The 22,439-nt window shown below is 50.8% G+C and overlaps 1 protein-coding gene across 2 annotated transcripts; it reads right to left on the bottom strand.

The window, feature by feature from the left end:
• Window positions 1–299: 299 nt before the first annotated feature.
• On the bottom strand, window positions 300–19,807 carry Ccdc61 (coiled-coil domain containing 61). 2 transcript variants are annotated; one of them, XM_038339191.1, is made up of 14 exons: window positions 19,762–19,807; window positions 13,672–13,830; window positions 13,347–13,429; window positions 10,942–11,099; window positions 8,479–8,643; window positions 3,495–3,705; window positions 3,324–3,406; window positions 2,706–2,878; window positions 2,536–2,611; window positions 1,976–2,118; window positions 1,813–1,891; window positions 1,577–1,637; window positions 755–827; window positions 300–593 (listed from the first exon to the last, which is right to left on the bottom strand). In XM_038339191.1, the coding sequence occupies exons 2-14, from the start codon at window positions 13,817–13,819 to the stop codon at window positions 496–498; spliced, it is 1,551 nt and encodes a 516-aa protein (XP_038195119.1). In that variant the 5' UTR covers window positions 13,820–13,830; window positions 19,762–19,807; the 3' UTR covers window positions 300–495. The 2 variants fall into 2 exon arrangements, with proteins under 2 accessions (XP_038195119.1, XP_038195120.1); XM_038339192.1 differs by having other exon boundaries at window positions 474–650.
• Between the last annotated feature and the right edge of the window lie 2,632 nt (window positions 19,808–22,439).

Genomic DNA, 22,439 nt, shown 5'->3' on the forward strand with positions numbered 1-22,439 from the left:
AGCAACATCACAGCTTAGAACCTAGAGATCTCAAGTAAGAGCCCAGGAATCAACACCAAGCAGGCCCTGGCATCACCCACAGCAGTTCAAAAGAACCAGACAATGTGGACCACGCTGCAAGACACCGCTACCCTGCCATATGGCCAGACATACCGACTTTGTTTGAACTCCTCTGGAGAGTTCTAGTGCCCACCTGCCTCCAGGTCACAGACTGGCCAGACACACTTTCAGGTCCTCATTAGCAGCCCATCCTTATTTCTTCCCACTCCTTTCCTACCCTTGAATCATAAGCTAAGGGCCAAGAACAACCACATTTATTTACAAAATACACAGAGCCTCTTCTCCTAGAATGCATTACTGGGAGAGAGGGGGAGTCAGGTTCTCACACACCTGAGACTCCAGGAGCACCGAGAGGTGTGGAGCATGGGAGGGGCGCCACCTCCACACCAGACCCCTGAAGGTAGAATGGGAAATCGGGGTACCACCTCTCCAGGGTCATGACCGCGTATCCAGTCTGTTCATGTATTCTTGCAAAGCCTTCAGGCGGGCATCTATTTCAGCCATGTCAGCTCCCTGGTAGTCAGAACTGTACTCTGGGAAAGCAGAGGAGGGTAGGTGTGCTGGGGTGGGTGTCGGGGACCATCAAAGGCCTAAAACAGCAAAGAGCCAATTAACTGCCCTTATTACTACCCCAGAGCATTCTGGGATGATGGAGAGAGGGAAAGAAGGGATAAATATGGAACCCCAGGCTCACCTTTGATGGGGACCCAGCCCCCAGAACTGGTCAGGTGTCTCTGGTGATTGCTGCGTTCTCGGGTGGTAGACTTCTGAAGACGAGAGGCAGAAAAGGGGTTAGGCAAGCCCTTCCGTATCCCCCAAGTCCCATGGGGATTCTGAACCCAAGGATCTGCAAGTCATCACTGAAGCAAGAGGTCCTGACACAAGAGCACTCCAAGGGGTGAACTGGTAAAGCCTGAGGCACAGAGAAGCTAGTCAAACATCCCCAGTCACCCACAAGCAGGAGAAGCTCGCCAAGCACCCCGGTCACCCACAAGCAGGAGAGACTCCAAAAGCACCCTGTCACATGCGAGGAGTGAGTGGCATAATTTGAGGAAAAGACCCTTTTCCTTTTTTCTTTCAGACACAAGATCTCATATAGCCCAAACTCACTCTGTAGCTAAGGTTGGCTTTAAACTTTGAACTCTTTTTTTTTTTTTTTTTTTTTTTTTTTTTTTTGGTTTTTTGAGACAGGGTTTCTCTGCAGCTTTTTTGGATCCTCCTGCCTATACCCGAATGCTGGGTTCACAGGCCCGCCAGTGCAATCACACACAGTATATATGGAACCCGGGTCCTTGTGCTAGATGGGCATTCTACCAGCCTAGCCGCATCTCAAAACATACTGTGGCCACTAAGATTTTGCCCGCCAGTCTCAGGGCCCCAAGCACCCTGCTTCCAGAATCATTCTAGAGTTCCCTCTACAATCTGGTCCCCCCAGGACAACACAATCATAGAAGATGGTTGGTCACCTATGGCTTAATACTACCCTTCCCTTCTCCCAGCCAGGAATGATTCTCACCATCTTGGACCCGCTCCAGGGTGTGGGGCTGGGTGGTTTCCCACGACCACGGCAACGATGACTGAGAAAAGAAGGCAATCAAGGACCACAGAGCATCTTTGGTATCTCCCTCCTGACCCATCTTCGCGGTTTTAAGACCTCCAGCCTCTATCACCTAATGACCATGTAAAAGGCTGCTTCCATTCTCCCCCCAGGCGCCCTTTCCAGAGAGTCCTTCCCCAGAGTACAAGTTTTACCTCCTGGAAACCGACTCGGAGAAATCCTCCAGCTCGCTGCAGGAGCTAACGGACGAGCAGCGGCTGCGGAAACTGTCCACTAGAGGGAGACGGAGGTCGTTAGGCCCGGCGGGTCACCTGTCCCGCCTACCGCCCGCCCACAGTGCCTCTTCCAGCAGGTTACCCGAAGAGCTGCGGTTCCGTGAGCGGTTGGCGGCGTCCCCTCGGCCTGTCACAGCAGTAGCGGGCCGAGCCTGGTGAGACCAGGAGACGGACGGACCGTCCCCGCTTCCTCCACTGCCCATTCGGTTCCGCTGCTGTTGCTGCCTAGAAATCCAGAGACTAGAGGTGTGCCGGGAAAGGAGCCACAGAACCCAAGGCCTGCCAGAGGTCATGTGGGGACAAGTGAGAATGGGAGAAACAAACAGTGCACCCGAGGGGATAAGAGAGCAGAACGAGGTCAGGAGGGGGCGGGGCCAAGAGAGGGGGCTGAGTGTGCAGGAGGAACAGGGACACCAAGGGGAGGCAGGACCAAGGGAGGAGATGGGAACCAAGGAAACCAGAGTTAAGATATCCTAGAGGTTAGAACAGTACCAGGACTGGAGGATACAGGGTGGAGTGGGAGGAGAAGTGGGAGCACAGTAGAGTTAAGGGGAGGCAAGGGTCAGCTGTCAGTTGGTGACAGGTGGGAGATGAGGTACGGACCAAGCACAGAGCCGGGGTGGGAAACAGACACAGACTTACTTCATCCTAATCTCTCTCTGCTTCTTCTCCTTGGCTTTCACAAAGGCTGTGGGGTCAAAACGGGGCGCACGACCACCTAGACAGTGTGGGGAGGAGGCTGGCTCGCATACCGGCTTCTGTGGGAGCTAGCCCATCCTGCCTCCCTACCACAGGGCGGGGCAGCCACAGACCTGTGGGCGAAGGCGAGGGGCGTGGTGGCCTGCCGCGACCCCTGGCCCCACGGCCGCTCTCCCGCGAAGAGGACCGAGTGGCCGCGCGGCCGCGAGACGTAGAGCGCTCCCGCTCCCGGGACGACGAAGCTCGATCTCCCCGGGCTGGAGCCGGCGCAAGCAAAGTGCGTCTCCTGGGAGCACCAAGTCCGCTGTCAGCTTTGCACCCGCCAGCCCGCTCCCACCCTGGGGCCACACACACCTCCTCTGCACCTGAGGCCCACCTTCTATCTTATCTCCCCAAACATTCCCACCCGGATCACCATACCTTCCTATATCCCACCTCTCCAAGTCCTTTTCCAGGACCTGCCACTTCCTTACATCCTAATACCTCGCTATACCCTGAGGTCTTCCTTCTAAGTCTCCCTCGCCAAGCTAGGACAGCAGACACCTCCCTGTTTCCTCCCGCTGGGATCAAGAGGCCCTCAGGCTCCACCCCACACCCAAACCTACCTCTAGGCCCTGCCTAATTCTCCACAGGCCCCGCCCGCCTCCCCCAAAATCACCTTACCTGACTCCCCCCATTTCTGAGCTTCCCACACATACACACACACACACACCATCAGCCCCACCTCTCACCCCCTTCTGTACATGGCCAGCTCAGTGTTGAGCGTCTTCAGACGAGCTCTCAGGCTGCGCTCCGAGGCCTTCACCTCCTCGAGCTGCGGAGGGAAGCGGAAAGGAAAACTCCGAAGTCCAGACCAGACCAAAGTCCAGGGAGGCGCCCCCTCCCCGGCTCTGCCCCCTCACCTCCTTGGCCAGGCGGCGGCAATCCTGGCTGCGACGACTTGCAGCCCTGCCCCCGAGGCCACGCTCCTGCCGAAGCTCCAGCTCCAAACCCCGCACTAGCCCGCGCAGTGCCTCAGCCTCCTGGCGAGCAGCCCGCCCGGCCAGAGCCTCCTCTCGGGAGCGACTCAGCTGAACCTCCAGCTCGCGCTTCTCTGATGCCAGGCGGGTCACCCTGAAGGGGGAAGAGGACCCAAGCACCGTGAGCCACTCCCCACTACTCCACAGGATGCAGTTCCCGAGACCCCCCAGGAAAGAGAAATGCAGTTCCCAGGAAGGGGTCTGGTCCTGTCAACTTCCCTTCGAGGCAGGAAGGATGCTGAGGCTACTTCTTCGCCTTCATCCACCCCACACCCAGGCACATCTCTCCTAGTGAAGAGGTCAGTATAGAGACAAGGCTCAAGCTGCCTGCTGCAAGCCTAGCCCTAGTATCCCTGCTCCCATCTCCAAGACTTTCCCAGTCAGATCTTATCACCAGCCAGTAACAACTGATTAGGTTGCTACCCTGCTCAATGATCCTTAAGAAAACACCACACACACAGGCTTTTCCTTGCCGCTGTTTATAAACAGCAAGAAGCGAAGGTAACTAAGTATCCACGGGAGGAACTAAAGGAGTGCTGTGGCTCATACACAGTGGAGCACTGCCATGAAAAGGGTTGAGGGCTGATTTTCACTAATTTAAAAAGTGCAGAATATATTTACCAAGTCCCTTTTTTATAAAAAGGAATGAGAGGAGTTATAAATTGTCTATGTAGGTTCATACTTTTAAAAACATAAGATACACAAAAAACTTTCAAATGGAGAAAGGGTAGTGGAGGAGCAAGGGGGACCAGATGGAGAAACTGGACCTCTCTGGGTGTACCCCTTTCCAGCTTTGACTCTGGACCACGAAAATACTTTATGTAGAGACAGACTCTGGCTATATTGCCCAGGCTGATCTTGAATTTCTGAGTTCAGGTGATCCTCCTGCCTCAGGACCTATCACCAGAATCAGGGGAAGGGGCGGTCAGATAAATGTGTATCAAAGGTGGAGTTATTTGATGTGGCTAAAACACACAGTTTTCGCAAGTGGGATACAGAGCTTCAGGGCAAAAGAGGCTGCAAAAAAAAATCTAACCTTTATTTGGAAGTCTCATTAGTGATTGCATTGGTATTATTCGGAATTAAAAAAATAACTACTAACCTTGGCAACTATGTTTTTTTATCAGAAAAAAATGGATATAAAATCAAGGAAAAAGTAAGAACAGACAATATATTCTCTTTCTAAAAGCATACCTGTCTTCTGACTCTTTTCACTTAAAAAAAAAAGAAAGAAAGGAAAGGAAAAAAAACTAAGTGTAGCCCAATGACAGTGAGCACTTGCAATGAACAGCTCACGCTAACATTGGCTCCCAATAAAAGAAATAAAATGTCTTGGGAAAATAGTGGTAGAGCCCCTGCCTAGAATCCCCCAGTGAGTGTATAGCTCAGTGAAAGAACACTTGCCTAGCATGTACAAGCTCAGGGTTCTACATCTGGTACTTAAAAAGCAAAACAGAGAAGACTACTGAGGCCTTCTAAAAGGATATAGAACCCAACATGAACAGTTCCACCTGGTCAAAGACAACACAAACATGCAAACAAAAATCCATTGCAATGAATGAATTAGATCACATCTGTGGTAAGCTGAGTAAAAGACAGACTAGCCCCCACATGCCCAAAGATGTGCAGGGCCTTCTCCTGGGACCTGTGACTGTTCCACTATTTAGCGAAAAGGGGCTTTTACAAATCTGGTATGGGTGGTAAGATAAACTGATTCTCCTGAATCAGCAGGGCAAGCGCTAAACATAATCACAACCTGATATTAGAGCCACAGAGAGGGGAGGGAAGTGTGTCACACAGCCCAGACCAGACTACCAGGACACAAGCCTAGAGCAGCAGCAGCTCCCAGGTGCCGGAGAGACAAGAAAGGGATTCTCTCAAGGATACCAGAGGATGGCCCCACTGAAGCCTACACTGCAGCCCAGCAAATGCCATCCCAATGCCGGCCTCCAGAGGGAGACAGAACACACTTCCAGTGGTTTGCCTTTAGGTTTTCCTTTTTATTGCATGTATTTATTTGTGTGTATGCACACAACACCCTCACGTCATAGCACTCATGTGGCGGTCAGAGGACAACTGGTGGGACTTCCCCCCTCTACCATGTGGGTCCCAGGGACTGAGCAGGCTTGGTGGCAGGGACTGAAGCAGGCTTGGTGGCAGGGACTGAAGCAGGCTTAGTAGCAGCAACTTTACCACAGGAGCCACTCACCTACCCACTGCAATGGTTTTGGGGGTTTTGGGTTTTCGAGACAGGGTCTCTGTAGCTTTGGAGCCTGTCTTGGAACTTGCTCTGTAGACCAAGCTGGCCGCCAGATCTGCCTGCTTCTGCCTCCCGATGCTAGGATTAAAGGTGTGCACCACCATGCCCAGCTACCCACCAAATCTGGGGCATTTTGTCACATCAGTCGAAGGGAACCAACACAAATGCAATTAACTTCAAATTCAGGAGTTCATAATGGCCATGACCACAAAAGCCACTGGCGTCTGTGGAGGATGAGAGCTAACTCAGCATTCTGTCACAGGTGTGTAAAAGACAGACTTGGCACTGATCGTGCCACTCCTGGGGAAAATGTACTTCTTTACCCCAGTTGGCAAAAGTGGAAAGAATCATGGAATTAGATTATCTCCTCAGAAGATGTCAGTCTGGCCAACAGTCTCAAGAACTGGCAAAACGTGGTGGTCACACCTTTAATCCCAGCACTCAGGAGGCAGAAGCAGGTAGACCTCTGAGTTCAGGCCCAGCCTGGTCTATAAAGCGAGTTCTAGGACAGCCAGGGTTACACAGAGAAATCTTGTCTCAGACAAGGATAAAGGGAGGAACGAAGGAGGGAACAAGACAAGAGCAAAACACGGTGGTGCACACCTATAATCTCAGCATTCGGGCGGCAGAGGCAGGAGGATTGCTGAGAGTTCAGGGATAGCCTAGTCTACCTGGTAAACACATAAAACTAGGGTTTTTTTTAATAATAATAATCTCTCTCGGGGGCTGGAGAGATGGCTCAGTGGTTAAGAGCATTGCCTGCTCTTCCAAAGGTCCTGAGTTCAATTCCCAGCAACCACATGGTGGTTCACAACCATCTGTAATGAGATCTGATGCCCTCTTCTGGCCTGCAGGCAGACATACAGACAGAATATTGTATACATAATAAATAAATAAAATATTTAAAAAAATAATCTCTCTCTCTCTCTCTCTCTCTCACACACACACACACACACACACACACACACACACACACACACGCACGCACGCACGTGCACCCTCCATCACGCCCTTCCCAGCACCAGCCTCTGCAGAGTCAGCACTTGTTGGAATGGCCCTCTACCTTCTGCCTGGATCATCGCCCTATGGGGCAGCATTCTCCCTCAGAAGCAAGGCCCTGTCTCCAAGAGAAGGAGGGGGAGGCAGAGTTAGAACTGACAGGAAGGACACACCACTACCTGAGAGATTTCAAGACACCCTTACCAGTTCTGTTGATGGGTAGAGGTCGCCACCTTGTGGTCAATCTGGGAGATGACTTTGGTGGAGGGTAAGTGCCTCAGACTCCCACTGTGTCCTTCCTCCACCTCTGCTCAGCAGGGCCCATGGGTCCTGCTACCCAGTGTACTCCCAAGTGAGAGAAGGTCATTCCTCTCTGACATCAATTGGCACTCAGTCTAGGCTGGCACCTCCAACAATGCAGAAGTGCTGGCTGCATCCAAGGTCTAGCCTGGCCGTACAATTCACTGTGTGCCCTGGGAAAGACCCCTAGCCCTCTGGGCTTCTTGGCACGGCAATGATAGCAATGTCTATCTCATAGGGCTGCTGAGATGGTAACCACTTCTGCCTTCCATGGGCACACGGGCACATACCCTCACACAGACACAATACATAATAAAAACCAATCTTAAAAAGAGTAATAGGGGACTGGAGTGTGGCTTGGTTGGCTAGCACATGTGATGTCCTGGGTTCAATCCCAGGACTACATAAGCCAAGTCAGGTGGCCTATGCATAAGCCCATGGATACCCAAGATCTGGAGGAAGGAGGACCAAAAGTTCAAAGTCATCCTTGACTAGATCGAGAGTTTGAAGCCAGTCTTGAATAGGTGAGGCCTTGTCTCAAAAGGGAAAGAAAAGAAATGGGCTGGCAAGATGGCTCAGTGGGTAAGGACACTTGCCCTTCAACAATACAAGCCTGACAACCTGAGTTTTATCCCTGGAAGCCATGTAAATATGGAGAGAGAGAACCAACTCCACATGCCATGGTGTGTGCCCATGTGTACACACACACACACACACACCATGCATAGGGTACAATAATATTTTTTTAATGTCAGTAGTCCTCCTCAAAGAATTGGCCACCTCCAGGTAGAGAGCAACCCCTGCCTACAGAAGACAGAAGACAGCAGGAGCTGGGGAGGATTCCAACCTTCACTCTTTCTTCCCACTCTCCCCACAGTTGAGGACTTTGCATAAGCTGCACCTCTGCCTAGAGCACTCTTCTCTAACTCCTTCACCTAACCTACCTGTCGGGCCCTGGGCACAGCTACCTTTTCTGCCTCCTCCTCACTTCCTCTGTAGCCGATAACACAATTACATGGTTGTTGATTAACGTCCATTCCCAAGGCCGGGAGCCAGGCAGCATGAGGCTGGGTGAAGGCTATTCAGCCACTCTTCCAACCTCTTTCACATCGCCTTTACTGATGGTGCTCCTGCTTCTGCACCTTTTTCTGGAACCCCCTCCCGATCCCCCACACACTGAACATCCTTCTCACTGTCCTAGGGGCCTAGGAAGGCAGAGAGGCGGGGCTCAGAAGAAAAAAAGGTGGTGCTAATCCCGTCTACCACACCCACACCCACCACACCCACCACACACATCCCCAGACTCACTGCTCCCTCAGGTGCCAGATCTCTGTCTCCCGAGTATCACGAGCGTCCTGGCCGCCATCCAGCCCGCGAAGGCGGCTCAGCTCCTCCTTCAGTGAGCGGATGATGCCCTGCAGGACCACAGGGTCCGGCTTGCCCTGGTACGGGAGGGGCAGCGGGTAATGAATCCTGAGAGAGGGGATCAGAACCACGGAGTCTCAGAGGCCAAAATCCACCCAAAGACACAGATCTCCGAGTCAAAGAACACAAGCACACAGAGTCCCAAAAGTTTGTGTTCTTGTTTTGGTGTTTTGTTTTGTTTTATGTTTTGAGGGCTTTGCTTGTTTGGGTTCTTGTGGCAGGATCTCACTGTGTGACCCTGGATGTCCTGGAACTCTCTACATAGTCCAGGCTGACCTAGAACTCAGAGATCCACCTGCTTCTGCCTCCCAAGTGCTGGGAAAGCAGTTGGCTCTGGGTTCTTTGTCCACAAACTACCATGCCAGCCAGTCATGCCCAGATGTCTCTGCGCTTCTGCCTCAGGATTCTAAGAACTCAGGGCTTGGCAGTGCCAACTGACTATCCTGTCATGCCTGCAGGGGAGGCACTGTTACTTAAGCCCCAGACTCTACTCCGGAGACACCAGATGGCCTGAGCTGAGTCAGCCCTGAGCTGGGACATTACAGGATGCCTTCAGGTGCTGTCCCACTCACCACAGCTCCTACAGGATTTCTGACTTCAGCTCACTAGGCCAGACACCAGGGCAGAGACCCTGTTGCCCAGCTACTCAAAAGCCATTACCAACCAGGTGTAAGCCCAGTTCTCAGGAGGCTAAGGCAAGAGGACTGCCATGAGTTGTCATGGCCAGGCTGGGCTACATAGCAAGACTCTCTCCTAAAAATAATAAAGGAGCCAGGTGGTGGCGGCGCACACCTTTAATCCCAGCACCCGGGAGGCAAAGGCAGGCGGATCTCTGAATCCCAGACCAGCCTGGTTTACAGAGTGAGTTCTAGGGCAGTCAGGGCTACACAAAGAAACTCTGCCTTAAAAACCAAAAAAAAAAAAAAAAAAGTTAAAATAAAGGAGGACAGAGAATGACTAGAGATGGCTCAACGTTTAAAACACATGTTGTTCTTACAGAGGAGCCAAGTTCAATTCCCAGGACCCACTATAATTGCATGTGAGGGGATCCCAGATGCCCTCTTCTGGACTCTGCAGGCACTACAAGCAGGTGGTGTACGGACATACACATAAAACACCCATACACACAAAACAAATTTTAAAAAAAAAATTTAAAGGAAAGGGGCTGAAGAGACGGCTCAGCAGTTAAGAGCACTGGCTGCTCTTCCAGAGGACTGGGGTTCAGTTCCCAGCATATGAGCACTTAGACTAATTCTTTGGGAAGTCTGGTGAGCCCTGTTCCTTTTCTTCCTGCTTTGATAAAGATGCAAGGCTAGAGGCCCAGCAGCTACTCTGTGACCATGAAGAGATAATGGTAGGATTATAAAAAGGGGGGGCCAACATGTTAAACATACAAAGATTTTAAAAATTTAAAGAAAAAAACACACATGTACATAAAAAGAAAGCATCCCGGCCGGGCGGTGGTGGCACACGCCTTTAATCCCAGCACTAGGGAGGCAGAGGCAGGCGGATCTCTGTGAGTTCGAGACCAGCCTGGTCTACAAGAGCTAGTCCCAGGACAGGCTCCAAAGCCACAGAGAAACCCTGTCTCGAAAAACCAAAAAAAAAAAAAAAAAAAGAAAGCATCCCTTAGCCAGGTACAGCGGTACAGGATGGGAATCCCAGTACTTGGGAGGCTGAGGCAGGAGGACTCCCATGGAGGCTGGTCTGGGCTACATTATGAGTTCTAAATAAATCAAGGCTACAAAAGATATGTCATGTGTCAAAAGCAAAAACAATTTAGAAGCCAGCCAAGGTGATGCACAATTGTAATCTCAACACTTGAGAAACTGAGGTAAGAGGAACACCATTAGTTCAAGTCTAGGCATTGTGAGTTCTAAGCCAGCCTAGACTACAAAGTTACACCTTTAATCCCAGCACTCAGGAAGCAGAGACAGGCAGATTTCTGTGAGTTCAGGGCCAGCCTGAGCTACATAGTAGGTTCCAGAACAGCTAGGGCTACATAGAGAGATCCTATCTATAAATAAATAAATAAATAAATAAATAAATAAATAAATAAAGGCAAGCAAATACACAAAGAACAAACAAAGATCTTATGTCCCTAATAGTAAGTTGAACTGCACTTTGGATGTCTGGCTAGGTGATAAATCATGTTTGAAACATGTGGGGCTGTACTCAGTGGCACAGTGCTTGCCTGCCATTCAGCTGCAAACAAGAAATACACAGGTACAGGCAATGATCACTCTGCCACTTGTATCCAGTCACAGACCTCTCAGCCACCTGGCACTGGGGGCTCCTCCCACCCCTGCCCACTGGCCTGGGCCCTCAGCCAGCCACTGTGCCCACCTGTCAAACTCCACGGAATAGATGAGGATGAGGTAGCGCTTGGAGTTGAGCTGTGCTGACCTGGGGGCCAAGGTGCCCGGGCGGCCCCCCAGCTTGCGGCTCCGCAGGGACTCCAGGTCTGTGTAAGTGAGCAGGTCCAGGGTGACAGACTCACTGCTCTGTGGGAAAAGAGGATGGGAGGTGCCAAGGGTGCTCACAGCCACCCTCTCAGTCACCATGCCAGGTCTCAGGTCCTCCTACCTCTGCCTCCCCAGTGCGGGATGGCAGGTGTGCGGGATGGCAGGTGTGCGGGATGGCAGGTGTGTGACTGGAGCTGCCTGATGAGGCGGCAGATTCCACCTGGCAGCTACACCGGTCCAGGCTTGGCATGCTAGCACAGATGCGCACTCCACTATCTGAGAACTGCTATCCAGGGGGCTGGTGAGACGATGGCACCCCCATCAGGTGGCCCACTGCTTGTTACTAACTATTGTAAGCCACCCGGTATGGGTGCTGGGACCCAACCTATGTCCTCTGCAAGAGCAGCAAGCTCTCTTAACAACTGGGGCATCTCTCTAGCCCGTGTGGCTAAATTCTTATCAAATACTGGGGCTGGGGCTGGGGCTGGGGCTGGGGCTGGGGCTGGGGCTGGGGCTGGGGCTGGGGCTCAGTTGGTAGCATGCTTGTCCGACACAGTGCCCTGGACTCCACCCCAGCACCGCATAAACTGCCTCAATCTGTAATCCCGGCTCTAGAAGACAGAGCATGAGGATGAGGAGTTCAGGGTCATCCCTGCCTACACAGTGAGTTCAAGGGGTTCCAGGGCAACCTGGGCTACATGAGACAATGTCTCAAAAAAAAAAAAGGTTCAGAATTCTTTAGAAAAATGTATGAACTACATATAATTATATATCTGTAAAAACAGTCACGTGTATTCATGTGAAGAGAGAAATGAAGAAAAGTTGGACTGATTTCACCAGTACTTTTAATATAAAATTTATTATGTATTTTATTTAAGTGTGTGTGTGTGTGTGTGATTCATGCTTGCATTCTTGATTTTTTTTATTTATATGGTGTTTTGCCTGCATGTATGTCTGGGTCAGATCTTGAAATTATAGACAGTTGTGGCCTGCCACGTGGGTGCTGGGAATCAAACCCTGGTCCTCTAGAAGAGTAGTCGGTGCTCTTGACCACTGAGCCACCTCTCCAGCTCCGGTGTGCTTGCATGCTGGTGCCACGTGTGGAGGTCAGAGGACAACTTTCAGTGTTCTGCTCTGTCCTTCCACCAGGTGGAACCTGGAGATGGACCCAGGTCACCAGGCCAGCCACTCAAGCACCTTTTTACCTTCTAGGCCAGTTCCGGAGCCTTCACCAATATCTTAACAAGAACATCAAGAGTGGAGTGGTTTTCCCTTTCTCCTTTGTGACCCAAATCTACTCTTCTTTTCTTTTTTTTTTTATGGTTTTAAGATTTATTTTAATTTTAATTCTGTGTCTATGTCAGGGTATGTATGGCGAATGTGGGTTCCCTCAGAGGCCAGAAGATGTTGTAGGAACCACTGGACATGAAGTGACAGGCGGTTGTGAGCTGCCTGAAATGGGTGCTGGGAACCGAACTCAGGTCCTCCTGAAGCAAGTACTGTCAACCATAAGCCATCCCTCCAGCACCCCAACACTACTGGTTTTGTTTTGTCTGAGACAGGGTCTTCTGCATTCAAACTGGCCCCAGTCTCAGTTTGTAACGGCGGTAGTTTGAATGCAATTGGCCCCAGGATCTCATAGGGAGTGGCCCTACTAAACAGTGTGGCCTGGTTGGAGTGGGTATGGCCTTGTTGGTGGAAGTGTGTCACTGTGGGGGCAGGCTTTGAGGTTTCCTATGCTCAGGATACCACCCAGCGTGTCAGACTATTTCCTGTTGCCTGCAAGATGTAGGACTCTCAGCGACTACTCCAGCACATCTGTTATGATCCCTGCCATGATAATAATGGACTGAACCTCTGAAATTGTAAGCAAGACACCTCAATAAAATGTTTTCTTCATGACAGCCAGCATGGTCATGGTGTCTCTTCACAGCAACAGAAACCCTGACTAAGACTGTACTCAAGGATGACCTTGAACCGCTCCTCCACTACTTAAGATCCGGGATTATAGGCAGACAACACCACGCCCAAATACCAAGGTGCTGGTGATCCACCTGGGGCTCTGTGCACACTAAGCAAGCACTCCACCCTGGAGCCACACCCCCAGCCCTACAATCTCAATTTTCTATGTGAAAACAACAGTCACCTGAGTCATAAGTGATCACTGGCATGTGCAAAAGAAGCTCTGAAGGCCAAGCACCCTGCACACATGAGGCAGCCCATCCACAGCCCCTCACCCCAAACTCTGGGCAACAGAAAGCTCCCGGTCCTGATGCTGGTGCCTACCTGGGTAAGGGCCGACTCCAGCATGTTACAGAAAATGCTGAACTGTTTGAAGTTCCCCGTCTTGTGAGTCAAATCTTCAATGACTGGGTGGGAAGAAAAGTTCCTCCTGAGATCTGACCACCTACCCAGCCCAAAGGCAATATGCTCAATTTCTCCAGCTCTGCCCAGTCCTCATTGTCTCTGGCCAGCTCATGGGGCCCACACTCCTGTCCCACCTTGGAGAGCTTCAGAAGAGACAGGAGCACAACTGGGCTCAACCTCAGCCCTAGGAAAGAGCTGACCTCAGGGGGAGGGGAGGGAAGCCCACCCCAGTGGGCACACTCACAGCTGGCATCGAACTCGCCACGCCACTGGTCAGCGGTCATCCGGTCCTCCACCTCCAGCTCCAGCACCTGCCCCGAAACCACCACCCGCACAGCATGCTCCACACCCCGGAAGATGTAGTCCACCTGCAGGCCAGCTGGCTGGTCCATGGCCAGGGTCCCTGAGAGGGGGAACGAAACAGAGACTTAGAGATGGACGTCCAGTGTCTTCAGAGTACAAAGGACTGGAGTTACAGACAGCTGTGAGCTGCCGTGTGGGTGCTGAGAATTGAACCCGGGGTTCTCTGGAAGAGCAGCCAGTGCTCACACCCACTGAGCCATCTCTCCAGCCCCTCAACCTTGGTCTTTCTGAGACTGGATCTCACTCTGTAGCTCTGGCTCAGAACTCATGATTCTCCCCCTTCAGCCTCCCGAGTGCTGGGACTGCCACACCCAGCAGTTCTTTGTGCTTTTCATGCCGTTATCAGGTTTAACCCTCCCAACAGCTCTGGGAAGAAGGTGTCAATTTTTAAACTCATTTTTCAGACGAGGAATGAGGCACAGAAGAACAAAGTCATTCTCCTGAGATGAACAGTGGATCCAGGAACTAACTCTCAGCTCGCCATGGTGGTGCACCCCAGTTACCCCAGCACTCAGATGGAGGTAAGAAATGTAGTCAACAGTTTGAGGCCAGCCTAAGCTACATAACGAGACCCCCAAGACAGAAACCCCATCCTCAAAACAAAACGCGGCAACAGCACAGAGCTCCCACTTTGTGGTTTTGTGTGTGGGGGGGTGCGTTTTGGTTGTGGTTTAGTTTGGTTTGGGGACAGAAGCTTTGGGAGCACACAAGCAGCCCATGCTGGTTTGGGATTCAGGTTTCTGGTATGTTTTGGAGGGCTCCACAAAACCTAAAAGACCCCACCAATTATGCTTCCACTTTCTAGTTCTTAAGCCTGAAGTACTAATTAATCTCTGTGGTGCTGCCCTTTCTAACTTGACCCACAATCCAGTGCCAGAGTTCCAGGCCCCACCCACAGACCCCGCCCCTCAGACCAGTAAGGGCCACCACAACACTGTTACTAGGGCACTGGAGGTGGAATGCCTGGGAAACTGTACTCAAGGTACTGCCTCCCTTGTCCCCACTGCCAGTCTGGCCTAGTCCTCCACCCTGTCCCACCTAGGCCCCACATCCCTGCCCAGCACCCTGTGCTCACTCCCACCACCACCTCGGCCCCAGACATTCAGCCTCTGAATAATAGGCCTATAACCGACTCTTCCCCCAATGCAGGCTCCCTCCCAATGCCTCTTGAAGGCATAGAAACCATCCCTTAGCTACTGCCAGACATGAGCCCCACAAATCCTATACTCATTCCTCCCCTGGACTCCTCAGGACGCCCTCCCCTGTGCAGACTTCTACTTCCGTGGCCCATGTGCTCCCTGTCACAGGCAGAAACCAACCCCCTCTCTTTACAAAGATCCCTGCTCCATCCTATTCTCCCAGCACACTGCTTCTCCCTACATCGGCCCCCACTTTCACGTTCTCCTAGGACCCCGTCCCCTGCATTTTCTATCTGAATTGTCATGCCCCCCTTTATTCTGCTTCAAGTCTGCTCACATGTTCAAGGTAGCCTACGTACACCCCACTTTCCCCGTGTTTCATTTCCCCCATATTTCACCTGGATTCTGCCCAAACTGTCTAATACCCCCATCCCATCCCCACGCTCATTTCCCACCTCTCTTCCCTTGGAAGGCTCCTTCTGAGTCTCTCACTCCCTCCAGACCCCTTTCCTCTACTTGCTCACTAAAGGACTGACAGTTCGTCCTGGTGGCTGACTTCAAGTGTATCCCAAGTCTCTCCTTGCCCCTCTTCTTCTACTCACCTTCTGACCAGCATCCTAGCATAGAGGCTCCGCCCTCATCAGCCCTTGATGCCACATCCCAACCCTACACAGCACCTGGAGCACCCCAGTGACCCCTCCCCCCACAGCCACGGGACAGAGGTACACACACCTGAAGCACCCCAGACCCCCTCCCTCTGCAGACACTGAGGTACACACACCTGGAGCACCCCGGTGCCCACTCCCCCTGCAGCCACGGGACACTGGGGTCACCCTCACAATCTCCAAGCCTCCAGCCCTCTCCTTACCATCTTTCACTAAGGGAATCCTAACTTTTTTCCCAGGGTTAAGTCACTGCCACTGGCTCCTCCTCCCAAACTGTGCTCCAAAATTTCAGTCTTCACCCAATGCAGGAAAGAGAACGCTCCACACTGGGCTCCCCAAAGAACCGTCATACCAGCACTCCCCACCACCACCATGGAAAAAACTCACTGTCCCAGCCCACCAACCACCTCACACTTCCCCATCTCTAGCCTCACTGAGCTCACAGGGGTGTCACACACTGTGACACATAGCCCGACTGCCACCCCACTCTGAGTCGACCTCCCAACCCTGGATGAATATGAGATGGTGAGAGCTCCCCCCCCCACCCTGTTCTTCCCCTTCCACCGTCCCCCAGGGGTATACAACAACAAAAGCCCTTCAGGCCACTGAACGTGACATCTCTGCTTTCTGCTAGAATCAATCATAGGACACCCCACAATCTAGACCTCTACAGTATACCATGCAGTTCCCCAGCACACCCAGTGTGTCCCGAAAACACACTTACCAATGCCTCATCCTAATTCTGCACTCTGGTAGGTATTACAATCATACCCCATTTTACAGACCATGAAACTGAGGCTCCTACAGCTAGGCACAGCAGCCATCCCCTCCTCACGGTCCAGCTATGCGTCCCAACACACCCCTTCCCTCCCAAGGTGCCACTGCATTTGAATCACTCTTGACTCACGCTCATGGCTCACACCTTACAATCAGGGCTGCAGCATGCTGGGAACTCACAGCTTCAGACCATAGCTCCTCACTTCACTTCCCAGTGTGCCACGAGTAAGGCACTTGCCGTCTCTTGGAATTCTTCTGCCTTAGTAAAGTGCAGATAAAGCCAGGGCTGGGGTCAAAGGCCTGTTAGCAACAGGCTGAATGTAGAATCAAAAGTCTAGGACCAGCCTGGGCAACAGTGAGGTCAAGGCCATGCTGGGTGACTTAGGGAGACCCAGTCTCAAAAAAGGATAGAGATGTAGTTTAGTGGTAGGGGTCCTACCTAGCATGTGTGAGGCCCTGGGCTCAATCCCAGATAGTGTAAATATATATATATATATATATATATATATATATATATATATATATATATCTGTGTGTGTATTATAAATATATTTATACAAACACACAAAGCTGGGGAAAAGTGCGCTGACCTCATAGGACTGTCGTGAGGACAGGGGCTCCCTACAGGGCCCGTCACTTCCCCATACCACCACTCTCAGTTAACAGCCAAAGGCCACTTCATCCTCATCCCAAAAGCCTGCAAGCATGGCTCAGCAGAAGGCAGCTAGCTTGCCTCGAATCCACGAGTAAGAGGCTGGGGCGGTGGTGGTGTACACCTTTAATCTCAGCACTCGGGAGGAGTGGAAGGTGGATCTCTGTGAGTTCTAGGCCAGACTGGTCTATAAAGTGAGTTCCAGGACAGCCATGACTACACAGAGAAACCCTGTCTCAAAAAACCCAAAAAAAAAAAAGTCGGGGCCAAGGGTCAGTTATACAGCGCTAGCCCATCTTGTACAAGACTCCATGTTCAATTCCTAACAATACAAATAAAAGCAAACTTTTCTGATTGTCGTTCTTACTGTCCCTCCAGTGCCAATCTAACAGGGGACACCAAGGAGCAATGTCTTGGCCCAGTCATTCTCACTCTCCAGGCTCAGCTCTAAGGCCCCTAGGGGTGATACAATGTGTCCAGTTTATTACTGCAGCTGACTCCATGGCCAGGAAGGAGCCCCACCCAGGCCACCAGCTCACCGTCCACCATACGGAGACCAGAGGAAGGGTAGTTAACTGTAGCATGGTATCTACTTCCATACCTTTGTGCTCTTCAGGAGCACAACAGAACCAGATGGAACCCAACACTAGTGGGCAGATCTGAGAAGCCCTCAGGTGACATAGACAAAGGAAAACCAGGTGACTGGACTGGCAGTCAGCAAGGGCTCATGATGCTCCTACCTGAACTGAGACAGATAGGAGCGGGGGGGGGGGGGGGGTTAGGGGGTAGCCACTCAGACACCTGAGGGAAGCCAATCCAGACAGAAGGGCAGACAGCAGTAGGAAGCATGTATTTGCAATGTCCAAAGGACACCAAGACTTCATGGCCCCAATAGCACAAGCAAGGCCCTTCCAAAGGTATGGGGCCATGAAGCGAGAGGGGGATGAAGCTCCGGATGACCTGGAGATCCTGTGAGCAGATGGAGACTATGGAAGAGTGAGTAGGAGACAGGAGGGGGTAACAGAGGAACATGATCAGATCTTTTGCTTGCTTGCAAAGAGGTCTCATATAACCCAGGCTCTTCTTGAACTCCTTATCCTCCACCTCCCAAGGTCTGGGATTACAGGGGCTCATCACACACTTGGCCTTTCTGGAGCTGAGGATCAAACTCAGGACTTCACACAAGCCAGACAAGCATCCATCCTTGGTGAGATAGGTTCTCACCAAGTAGCCAAGGCTGGCTTTGAACTCACAGTCTTCCTATCTTAGACTCTGGTGTGCTACGATTATGATAGGTGTATACCACCAACATCAGTCCCAGACAAGATTTACTTTCCAGACCATACACACACACACACACACACACACACACACACACATTTAACACATTTAATGAGAGGGAAAGGAAGGAGTGACGGCCAACTAACTCTTAAGTACCTGAAAGGAAGGGTCTGCCATGCTGAATGGGGACACCAAAGGATTGTTTAGGGATAACTGCATGTCAGCTGGGCTTTCAAGCAAAGAAGGGCTGGCCTTTGGATATAGCGTAGTGTTTAGGGCAGAGATAGATGCTGGAAAGAAACATCTGGGAGTCACTACTGAGTAAACAGGGTGATGAATTGGTATAGAAAAAGTGATTCCACACAAAGTGAGCTCCAACAGATTAAACAACTTGCCCAAAGCCATAGTGATTTCAGTGGTAAGAACAAGAGAGAACCAGAACTCCAACTTAGACAAACAGATACCAGACCCCACACTCTCTTCTCGTTTTGTTTTGCTTTGCTTTGCTTTGTTTTGTTTTTGAGACAAGTCCTCCCTGTGTAGTCAAGGCGGGCCTCAAACTCACTCTGTAGCCCAGGCTGGCCTGTCTCTCTAGTACCTGGGACTACAAGTGGATGCCACTGCACGGTTTGTCAAGATGTTTCAGAGTTCCTTCGGGGCTGTCCACATGACTCAATGGATAAAACTCGGTACTGTACAAACCGTGAGACCTGAGTTTGACCCTAGAACCCAGGGTCTAGGGTAGAAGGAGAGAACCAACTCCACAAAGTTGTTCTCTGACCTCCACACCCATCCTGTGGTACGAATCCCCCTGCACCATCACCAAACACACAGTTGAGTACACACACAATTTCTATGCATTCGAGACCTGACTGCTCTAAATTGGGCTCCAGGCTGTCCAGGGGCTACATAGTAAGACTGACTCAAAACAAAAGTTTATTCTTGGGCATGGATGTAGCTCAGTAGTACTGTAATAACTCCTGACTAACATGCACAAGGCTGGATTTGATATCCAGCACCGCAAAAAAAAAAAAAAAAGCGGGGAAAGTTAAAAGTGACTTCATGTAAAATAACTTGCTCAGAGCGCACACTGGGAAAACCACTTGCCCGCAGGACACACCCCTCAACCCTAGAGAGTTCCTGCCCCCGTCTCACCTATCCCCACCCTCCAACCCGAATCAAGTTCAGATTCCACAGCATCACGGGTATCTCCCCCTTCCACTCCGCGTGGTGTGCGCATAATAATGCTCTACCTCACAAACTCGGGTGCAGTATTCGACACGGGACCTCTATGTTCTAATCGCGTGTCTCGCGAGTGACAACATGGCACATTAAAGACCCTGTGAAATCTCCGGCTTGCACAGGACCAGGCGCGCACCTGTGTGGAAGTGGCGCTCCGGGGGTCCCCACTGCCCCCGTCTGGCGCCCGCACCTGTACCCGTGATGCCGCTGCTCACCTTCTCCGCGGAGTCCCCACTTCACGAGCGGTTCAACCGCCGAAGTTTCAGCTCCGCCCCAGATCCGGCCTTCTCACTTTTGATTGGTGGGACCTTACAGGCAGTCACGTTTCCATAAGTCAAAAATGATGCCCGTCACTCTGTCCCGCCCCCAGGGGAGAACCCGCCTTCCAGAACTTGCTATTAGTCTATCTGGGAGAGACGTTCCTAACCAGAGTAAGGCGCCCTCCACGGCGTCGATCCCCTTTCTGATGGTTATTGGCTACACCCACTGCCAATCATGCAAAAAAAAAAAAGGGTGGTTCCTGAAGTAGGCGGAGGGAGGATCCCGGAAGTGGCATCTTGACTCCGCCTATCATGCCCTCCCTTCCCCTCGTGGCCACTGGGAAGGTTCTTGCGCAGAGGATGTCCTAACCTCGAAATCCGAAAACTCCAAAGATATTCTCAACTCCGAGAACAAATGTAGATTTTTTTCAGCGGTCAGTGTGTATGCCTAAACCTATCCTGATCATTTTACTAGACTTGATTTTGTTAGTGCGTGTGTGTTTGGTGGTTTTGAGACAGAAACTCAAGTAACTCAAGCTGGTTTCCAACACTGATCCTGCTGCCTCCAGTTCCCCAGTCCTGGGGTTACCGGAGTATACCAACATGCCCGGCGTGGCATTGGCTTCTTTAAAGCTCAAACAACCTAGCAAAGTAAGCATTTAAGTTTTTAATATTTTTAGATTTATTTCTTTTATGCCTTATGCCTGCTTGTATGTCTGTGCACCACGTGTGTGCCTGGTGCCTGCAGAGATCAGTGGGGGCGTCAGATCCCCCTCGAACTGTTGTACAGATAGTTGTGAGGCACCATATTGGTGCTGGAAACTGAACCCCAGATCCTCCGGAAGAGCAACAGTGCTCAGTGCTCTGAGAGTTTGGTGTGTGTTTCTGGTGTTGTTTGAGACAGGGTCACACTCTATAGCCTTAATTTCACTATATAAAACTCACAGAGATCCTCCTACCTAAGCCTCTTGAGTACTGGGATTAAAGGCACATGCCATCACCTCAGGCTCAAGTAGTTTGTTTGCATTTATTAGTTTGTAAGTGTATGTTTCTGTGTGTGTGTACCACAATCACAGCATTTATAACCCTAGGCCTGACAAGGCAAAAAGACAGAAAGATACCAGGAGTTCACTAGCCAGGCTACCTAGCCAGTCAGTGAGCTCCTGGTTCAAGGAGAGATACCATTCTCAAAAATTACAATGTGGGGGGTGGAGAGATAGCTCAGAGGTTAAGAGCACTGCCTGCTCTTCCAAAGGTCCTGAGTTCAATTCCCAGCAACCACATGGTGGCTCACAACCATCTGTAATGAGCTCTGGTGCCCTCTTCTGGCCTGCAGCATACACGCAGAAAGAATATTGTATACATAATAAATAAATATATAAAAAAATTACAATGTGGAGACACTGAGGAAGGTACCCAACATACACCTCTGGTCTACACACACGTACACATATACACATATACTATACGTGCACAATAAAATAAGTAAGCCTAAAGTAAAACAAAAGCTCAGTGGTAGAGCCCCTGCCTCGAATCCCCAGTGAGGGCCTGATGGCATGTCTTAGTGGTAGAGAAAACTGCAAAGAAGACTGACATCAGACCAGATGCCTAGAAGAAGCAGAAACCAGCCAATTGGTCTGGAAGAGGCATAGATCAGAGTAACTTTGAAAGGACACTCTCCAGCCTGTGGAGCTGCCTGCAGGCTATGCTGTGTGCTCCAGGTTCCCAGCTTTGTGAGCTGTCACCCATGCTGGGGTGAGCTTTGGTGGAGTCATTTCTGCTCCTGTAAACAATCCCAGTAAAACTCATTGGTTCACCAAGTTGGACTTTGGAGGTATCAATACTTTGGTCTGTCATGGCTTTATCTAGAGGATTATTTATCTAAGGTAAATAAACATGTGTGTTGCATCTCCCCTGGAAAAGTTTTGTCACACGACATCTCTGCATATGCACTACACACACACAAACACAAAAATTTTACAAATAGAGCCAGCCAGTTGTTGCTCACGCCTTTAATCCCAGCACTCGGGAGGCAGAGGCAGGCAGATCCCTGTGAATTCGAGGCCAGTCTGGTCCATAAAACAAGTTCCAGGACAGGCTCCAAAGCTACAGTGAAACCCTGTCTCAAAGAAAAAAAAAATGTTGCAAATAGAATAATCTCATAACCCAGCAATTCTACTCCCAGGACTGCATCCAAGAAAGTTAAATGCAGCCAGACAAATATTGATACATGAATGTTCACAGCAGCAGCATTTATTTCAGCCACAATATGAAAAGAACCTGAATGCCCATCAAAGGATGAACATGTGAACCAAATGCGGTATAGCTTTACAGTGGAATATTGTTCGATCATGAAAACGGAGTACTGATACATGCCTTAAAATAGATAAACCTTGAAAACAGGGTGCCATGTGAGCGGTGTGACACAAAAGGTCACATGGTCTCTGAGCCCATTACATGAAATGTCCAGAGCAGGCAAGTCCTCAGAGAGAAAAGGACTCTTGGTGCCGAATGCTGCAAGGAGGCAGCAGTAAAAACGCCTTAGAATCCAATGGCCTTGCAGAACATGTTCCGATGCTTCTGGCTAATACACTTCAAGATGACTCATTTTATGCTGTGGAAACTTCACCTCA

The sequence above is a fragment of the Arvicola amphibius genome, chromosome 8 (genome assembly GCF_903992535.2).
Source record: "Arvicola amphibius chromosome 8, mArvAmp1.2, whole genome shotgun sequence".
Lineage (NCBI taxonomy): Eukaryota > Metazoa > Chordata > Mammalia > Rodentia > Cricetidae > Arvicola > Arvicola amphibius.

Bases quoted from the DNA above. Each gene is read 5' to 3' on its own strand.
- Ccdc61 (XM_038339191.1), bottom strand. From the start codon at position 13,819: ATGGACCAGCCAGCTGGCCTGCAGGTGGACTACATCTTCCGGGGTGTG. The intron at 3,407-3,494 runs GTGAGGGGGCAG...TTCCCTCCGCAG, and splicing joins GCCGCCGCCTGGCCAAGGAG to CTCGAGGAGGTGAAGGCCTC. The intron at 2,879-3,323 runs GTGAGAGGTGGG...TGGTGCTCCCAG, and splicing joins CTGGCCATGTACAGAAGGGG to GAGACGCACTTTGCTTGCGC.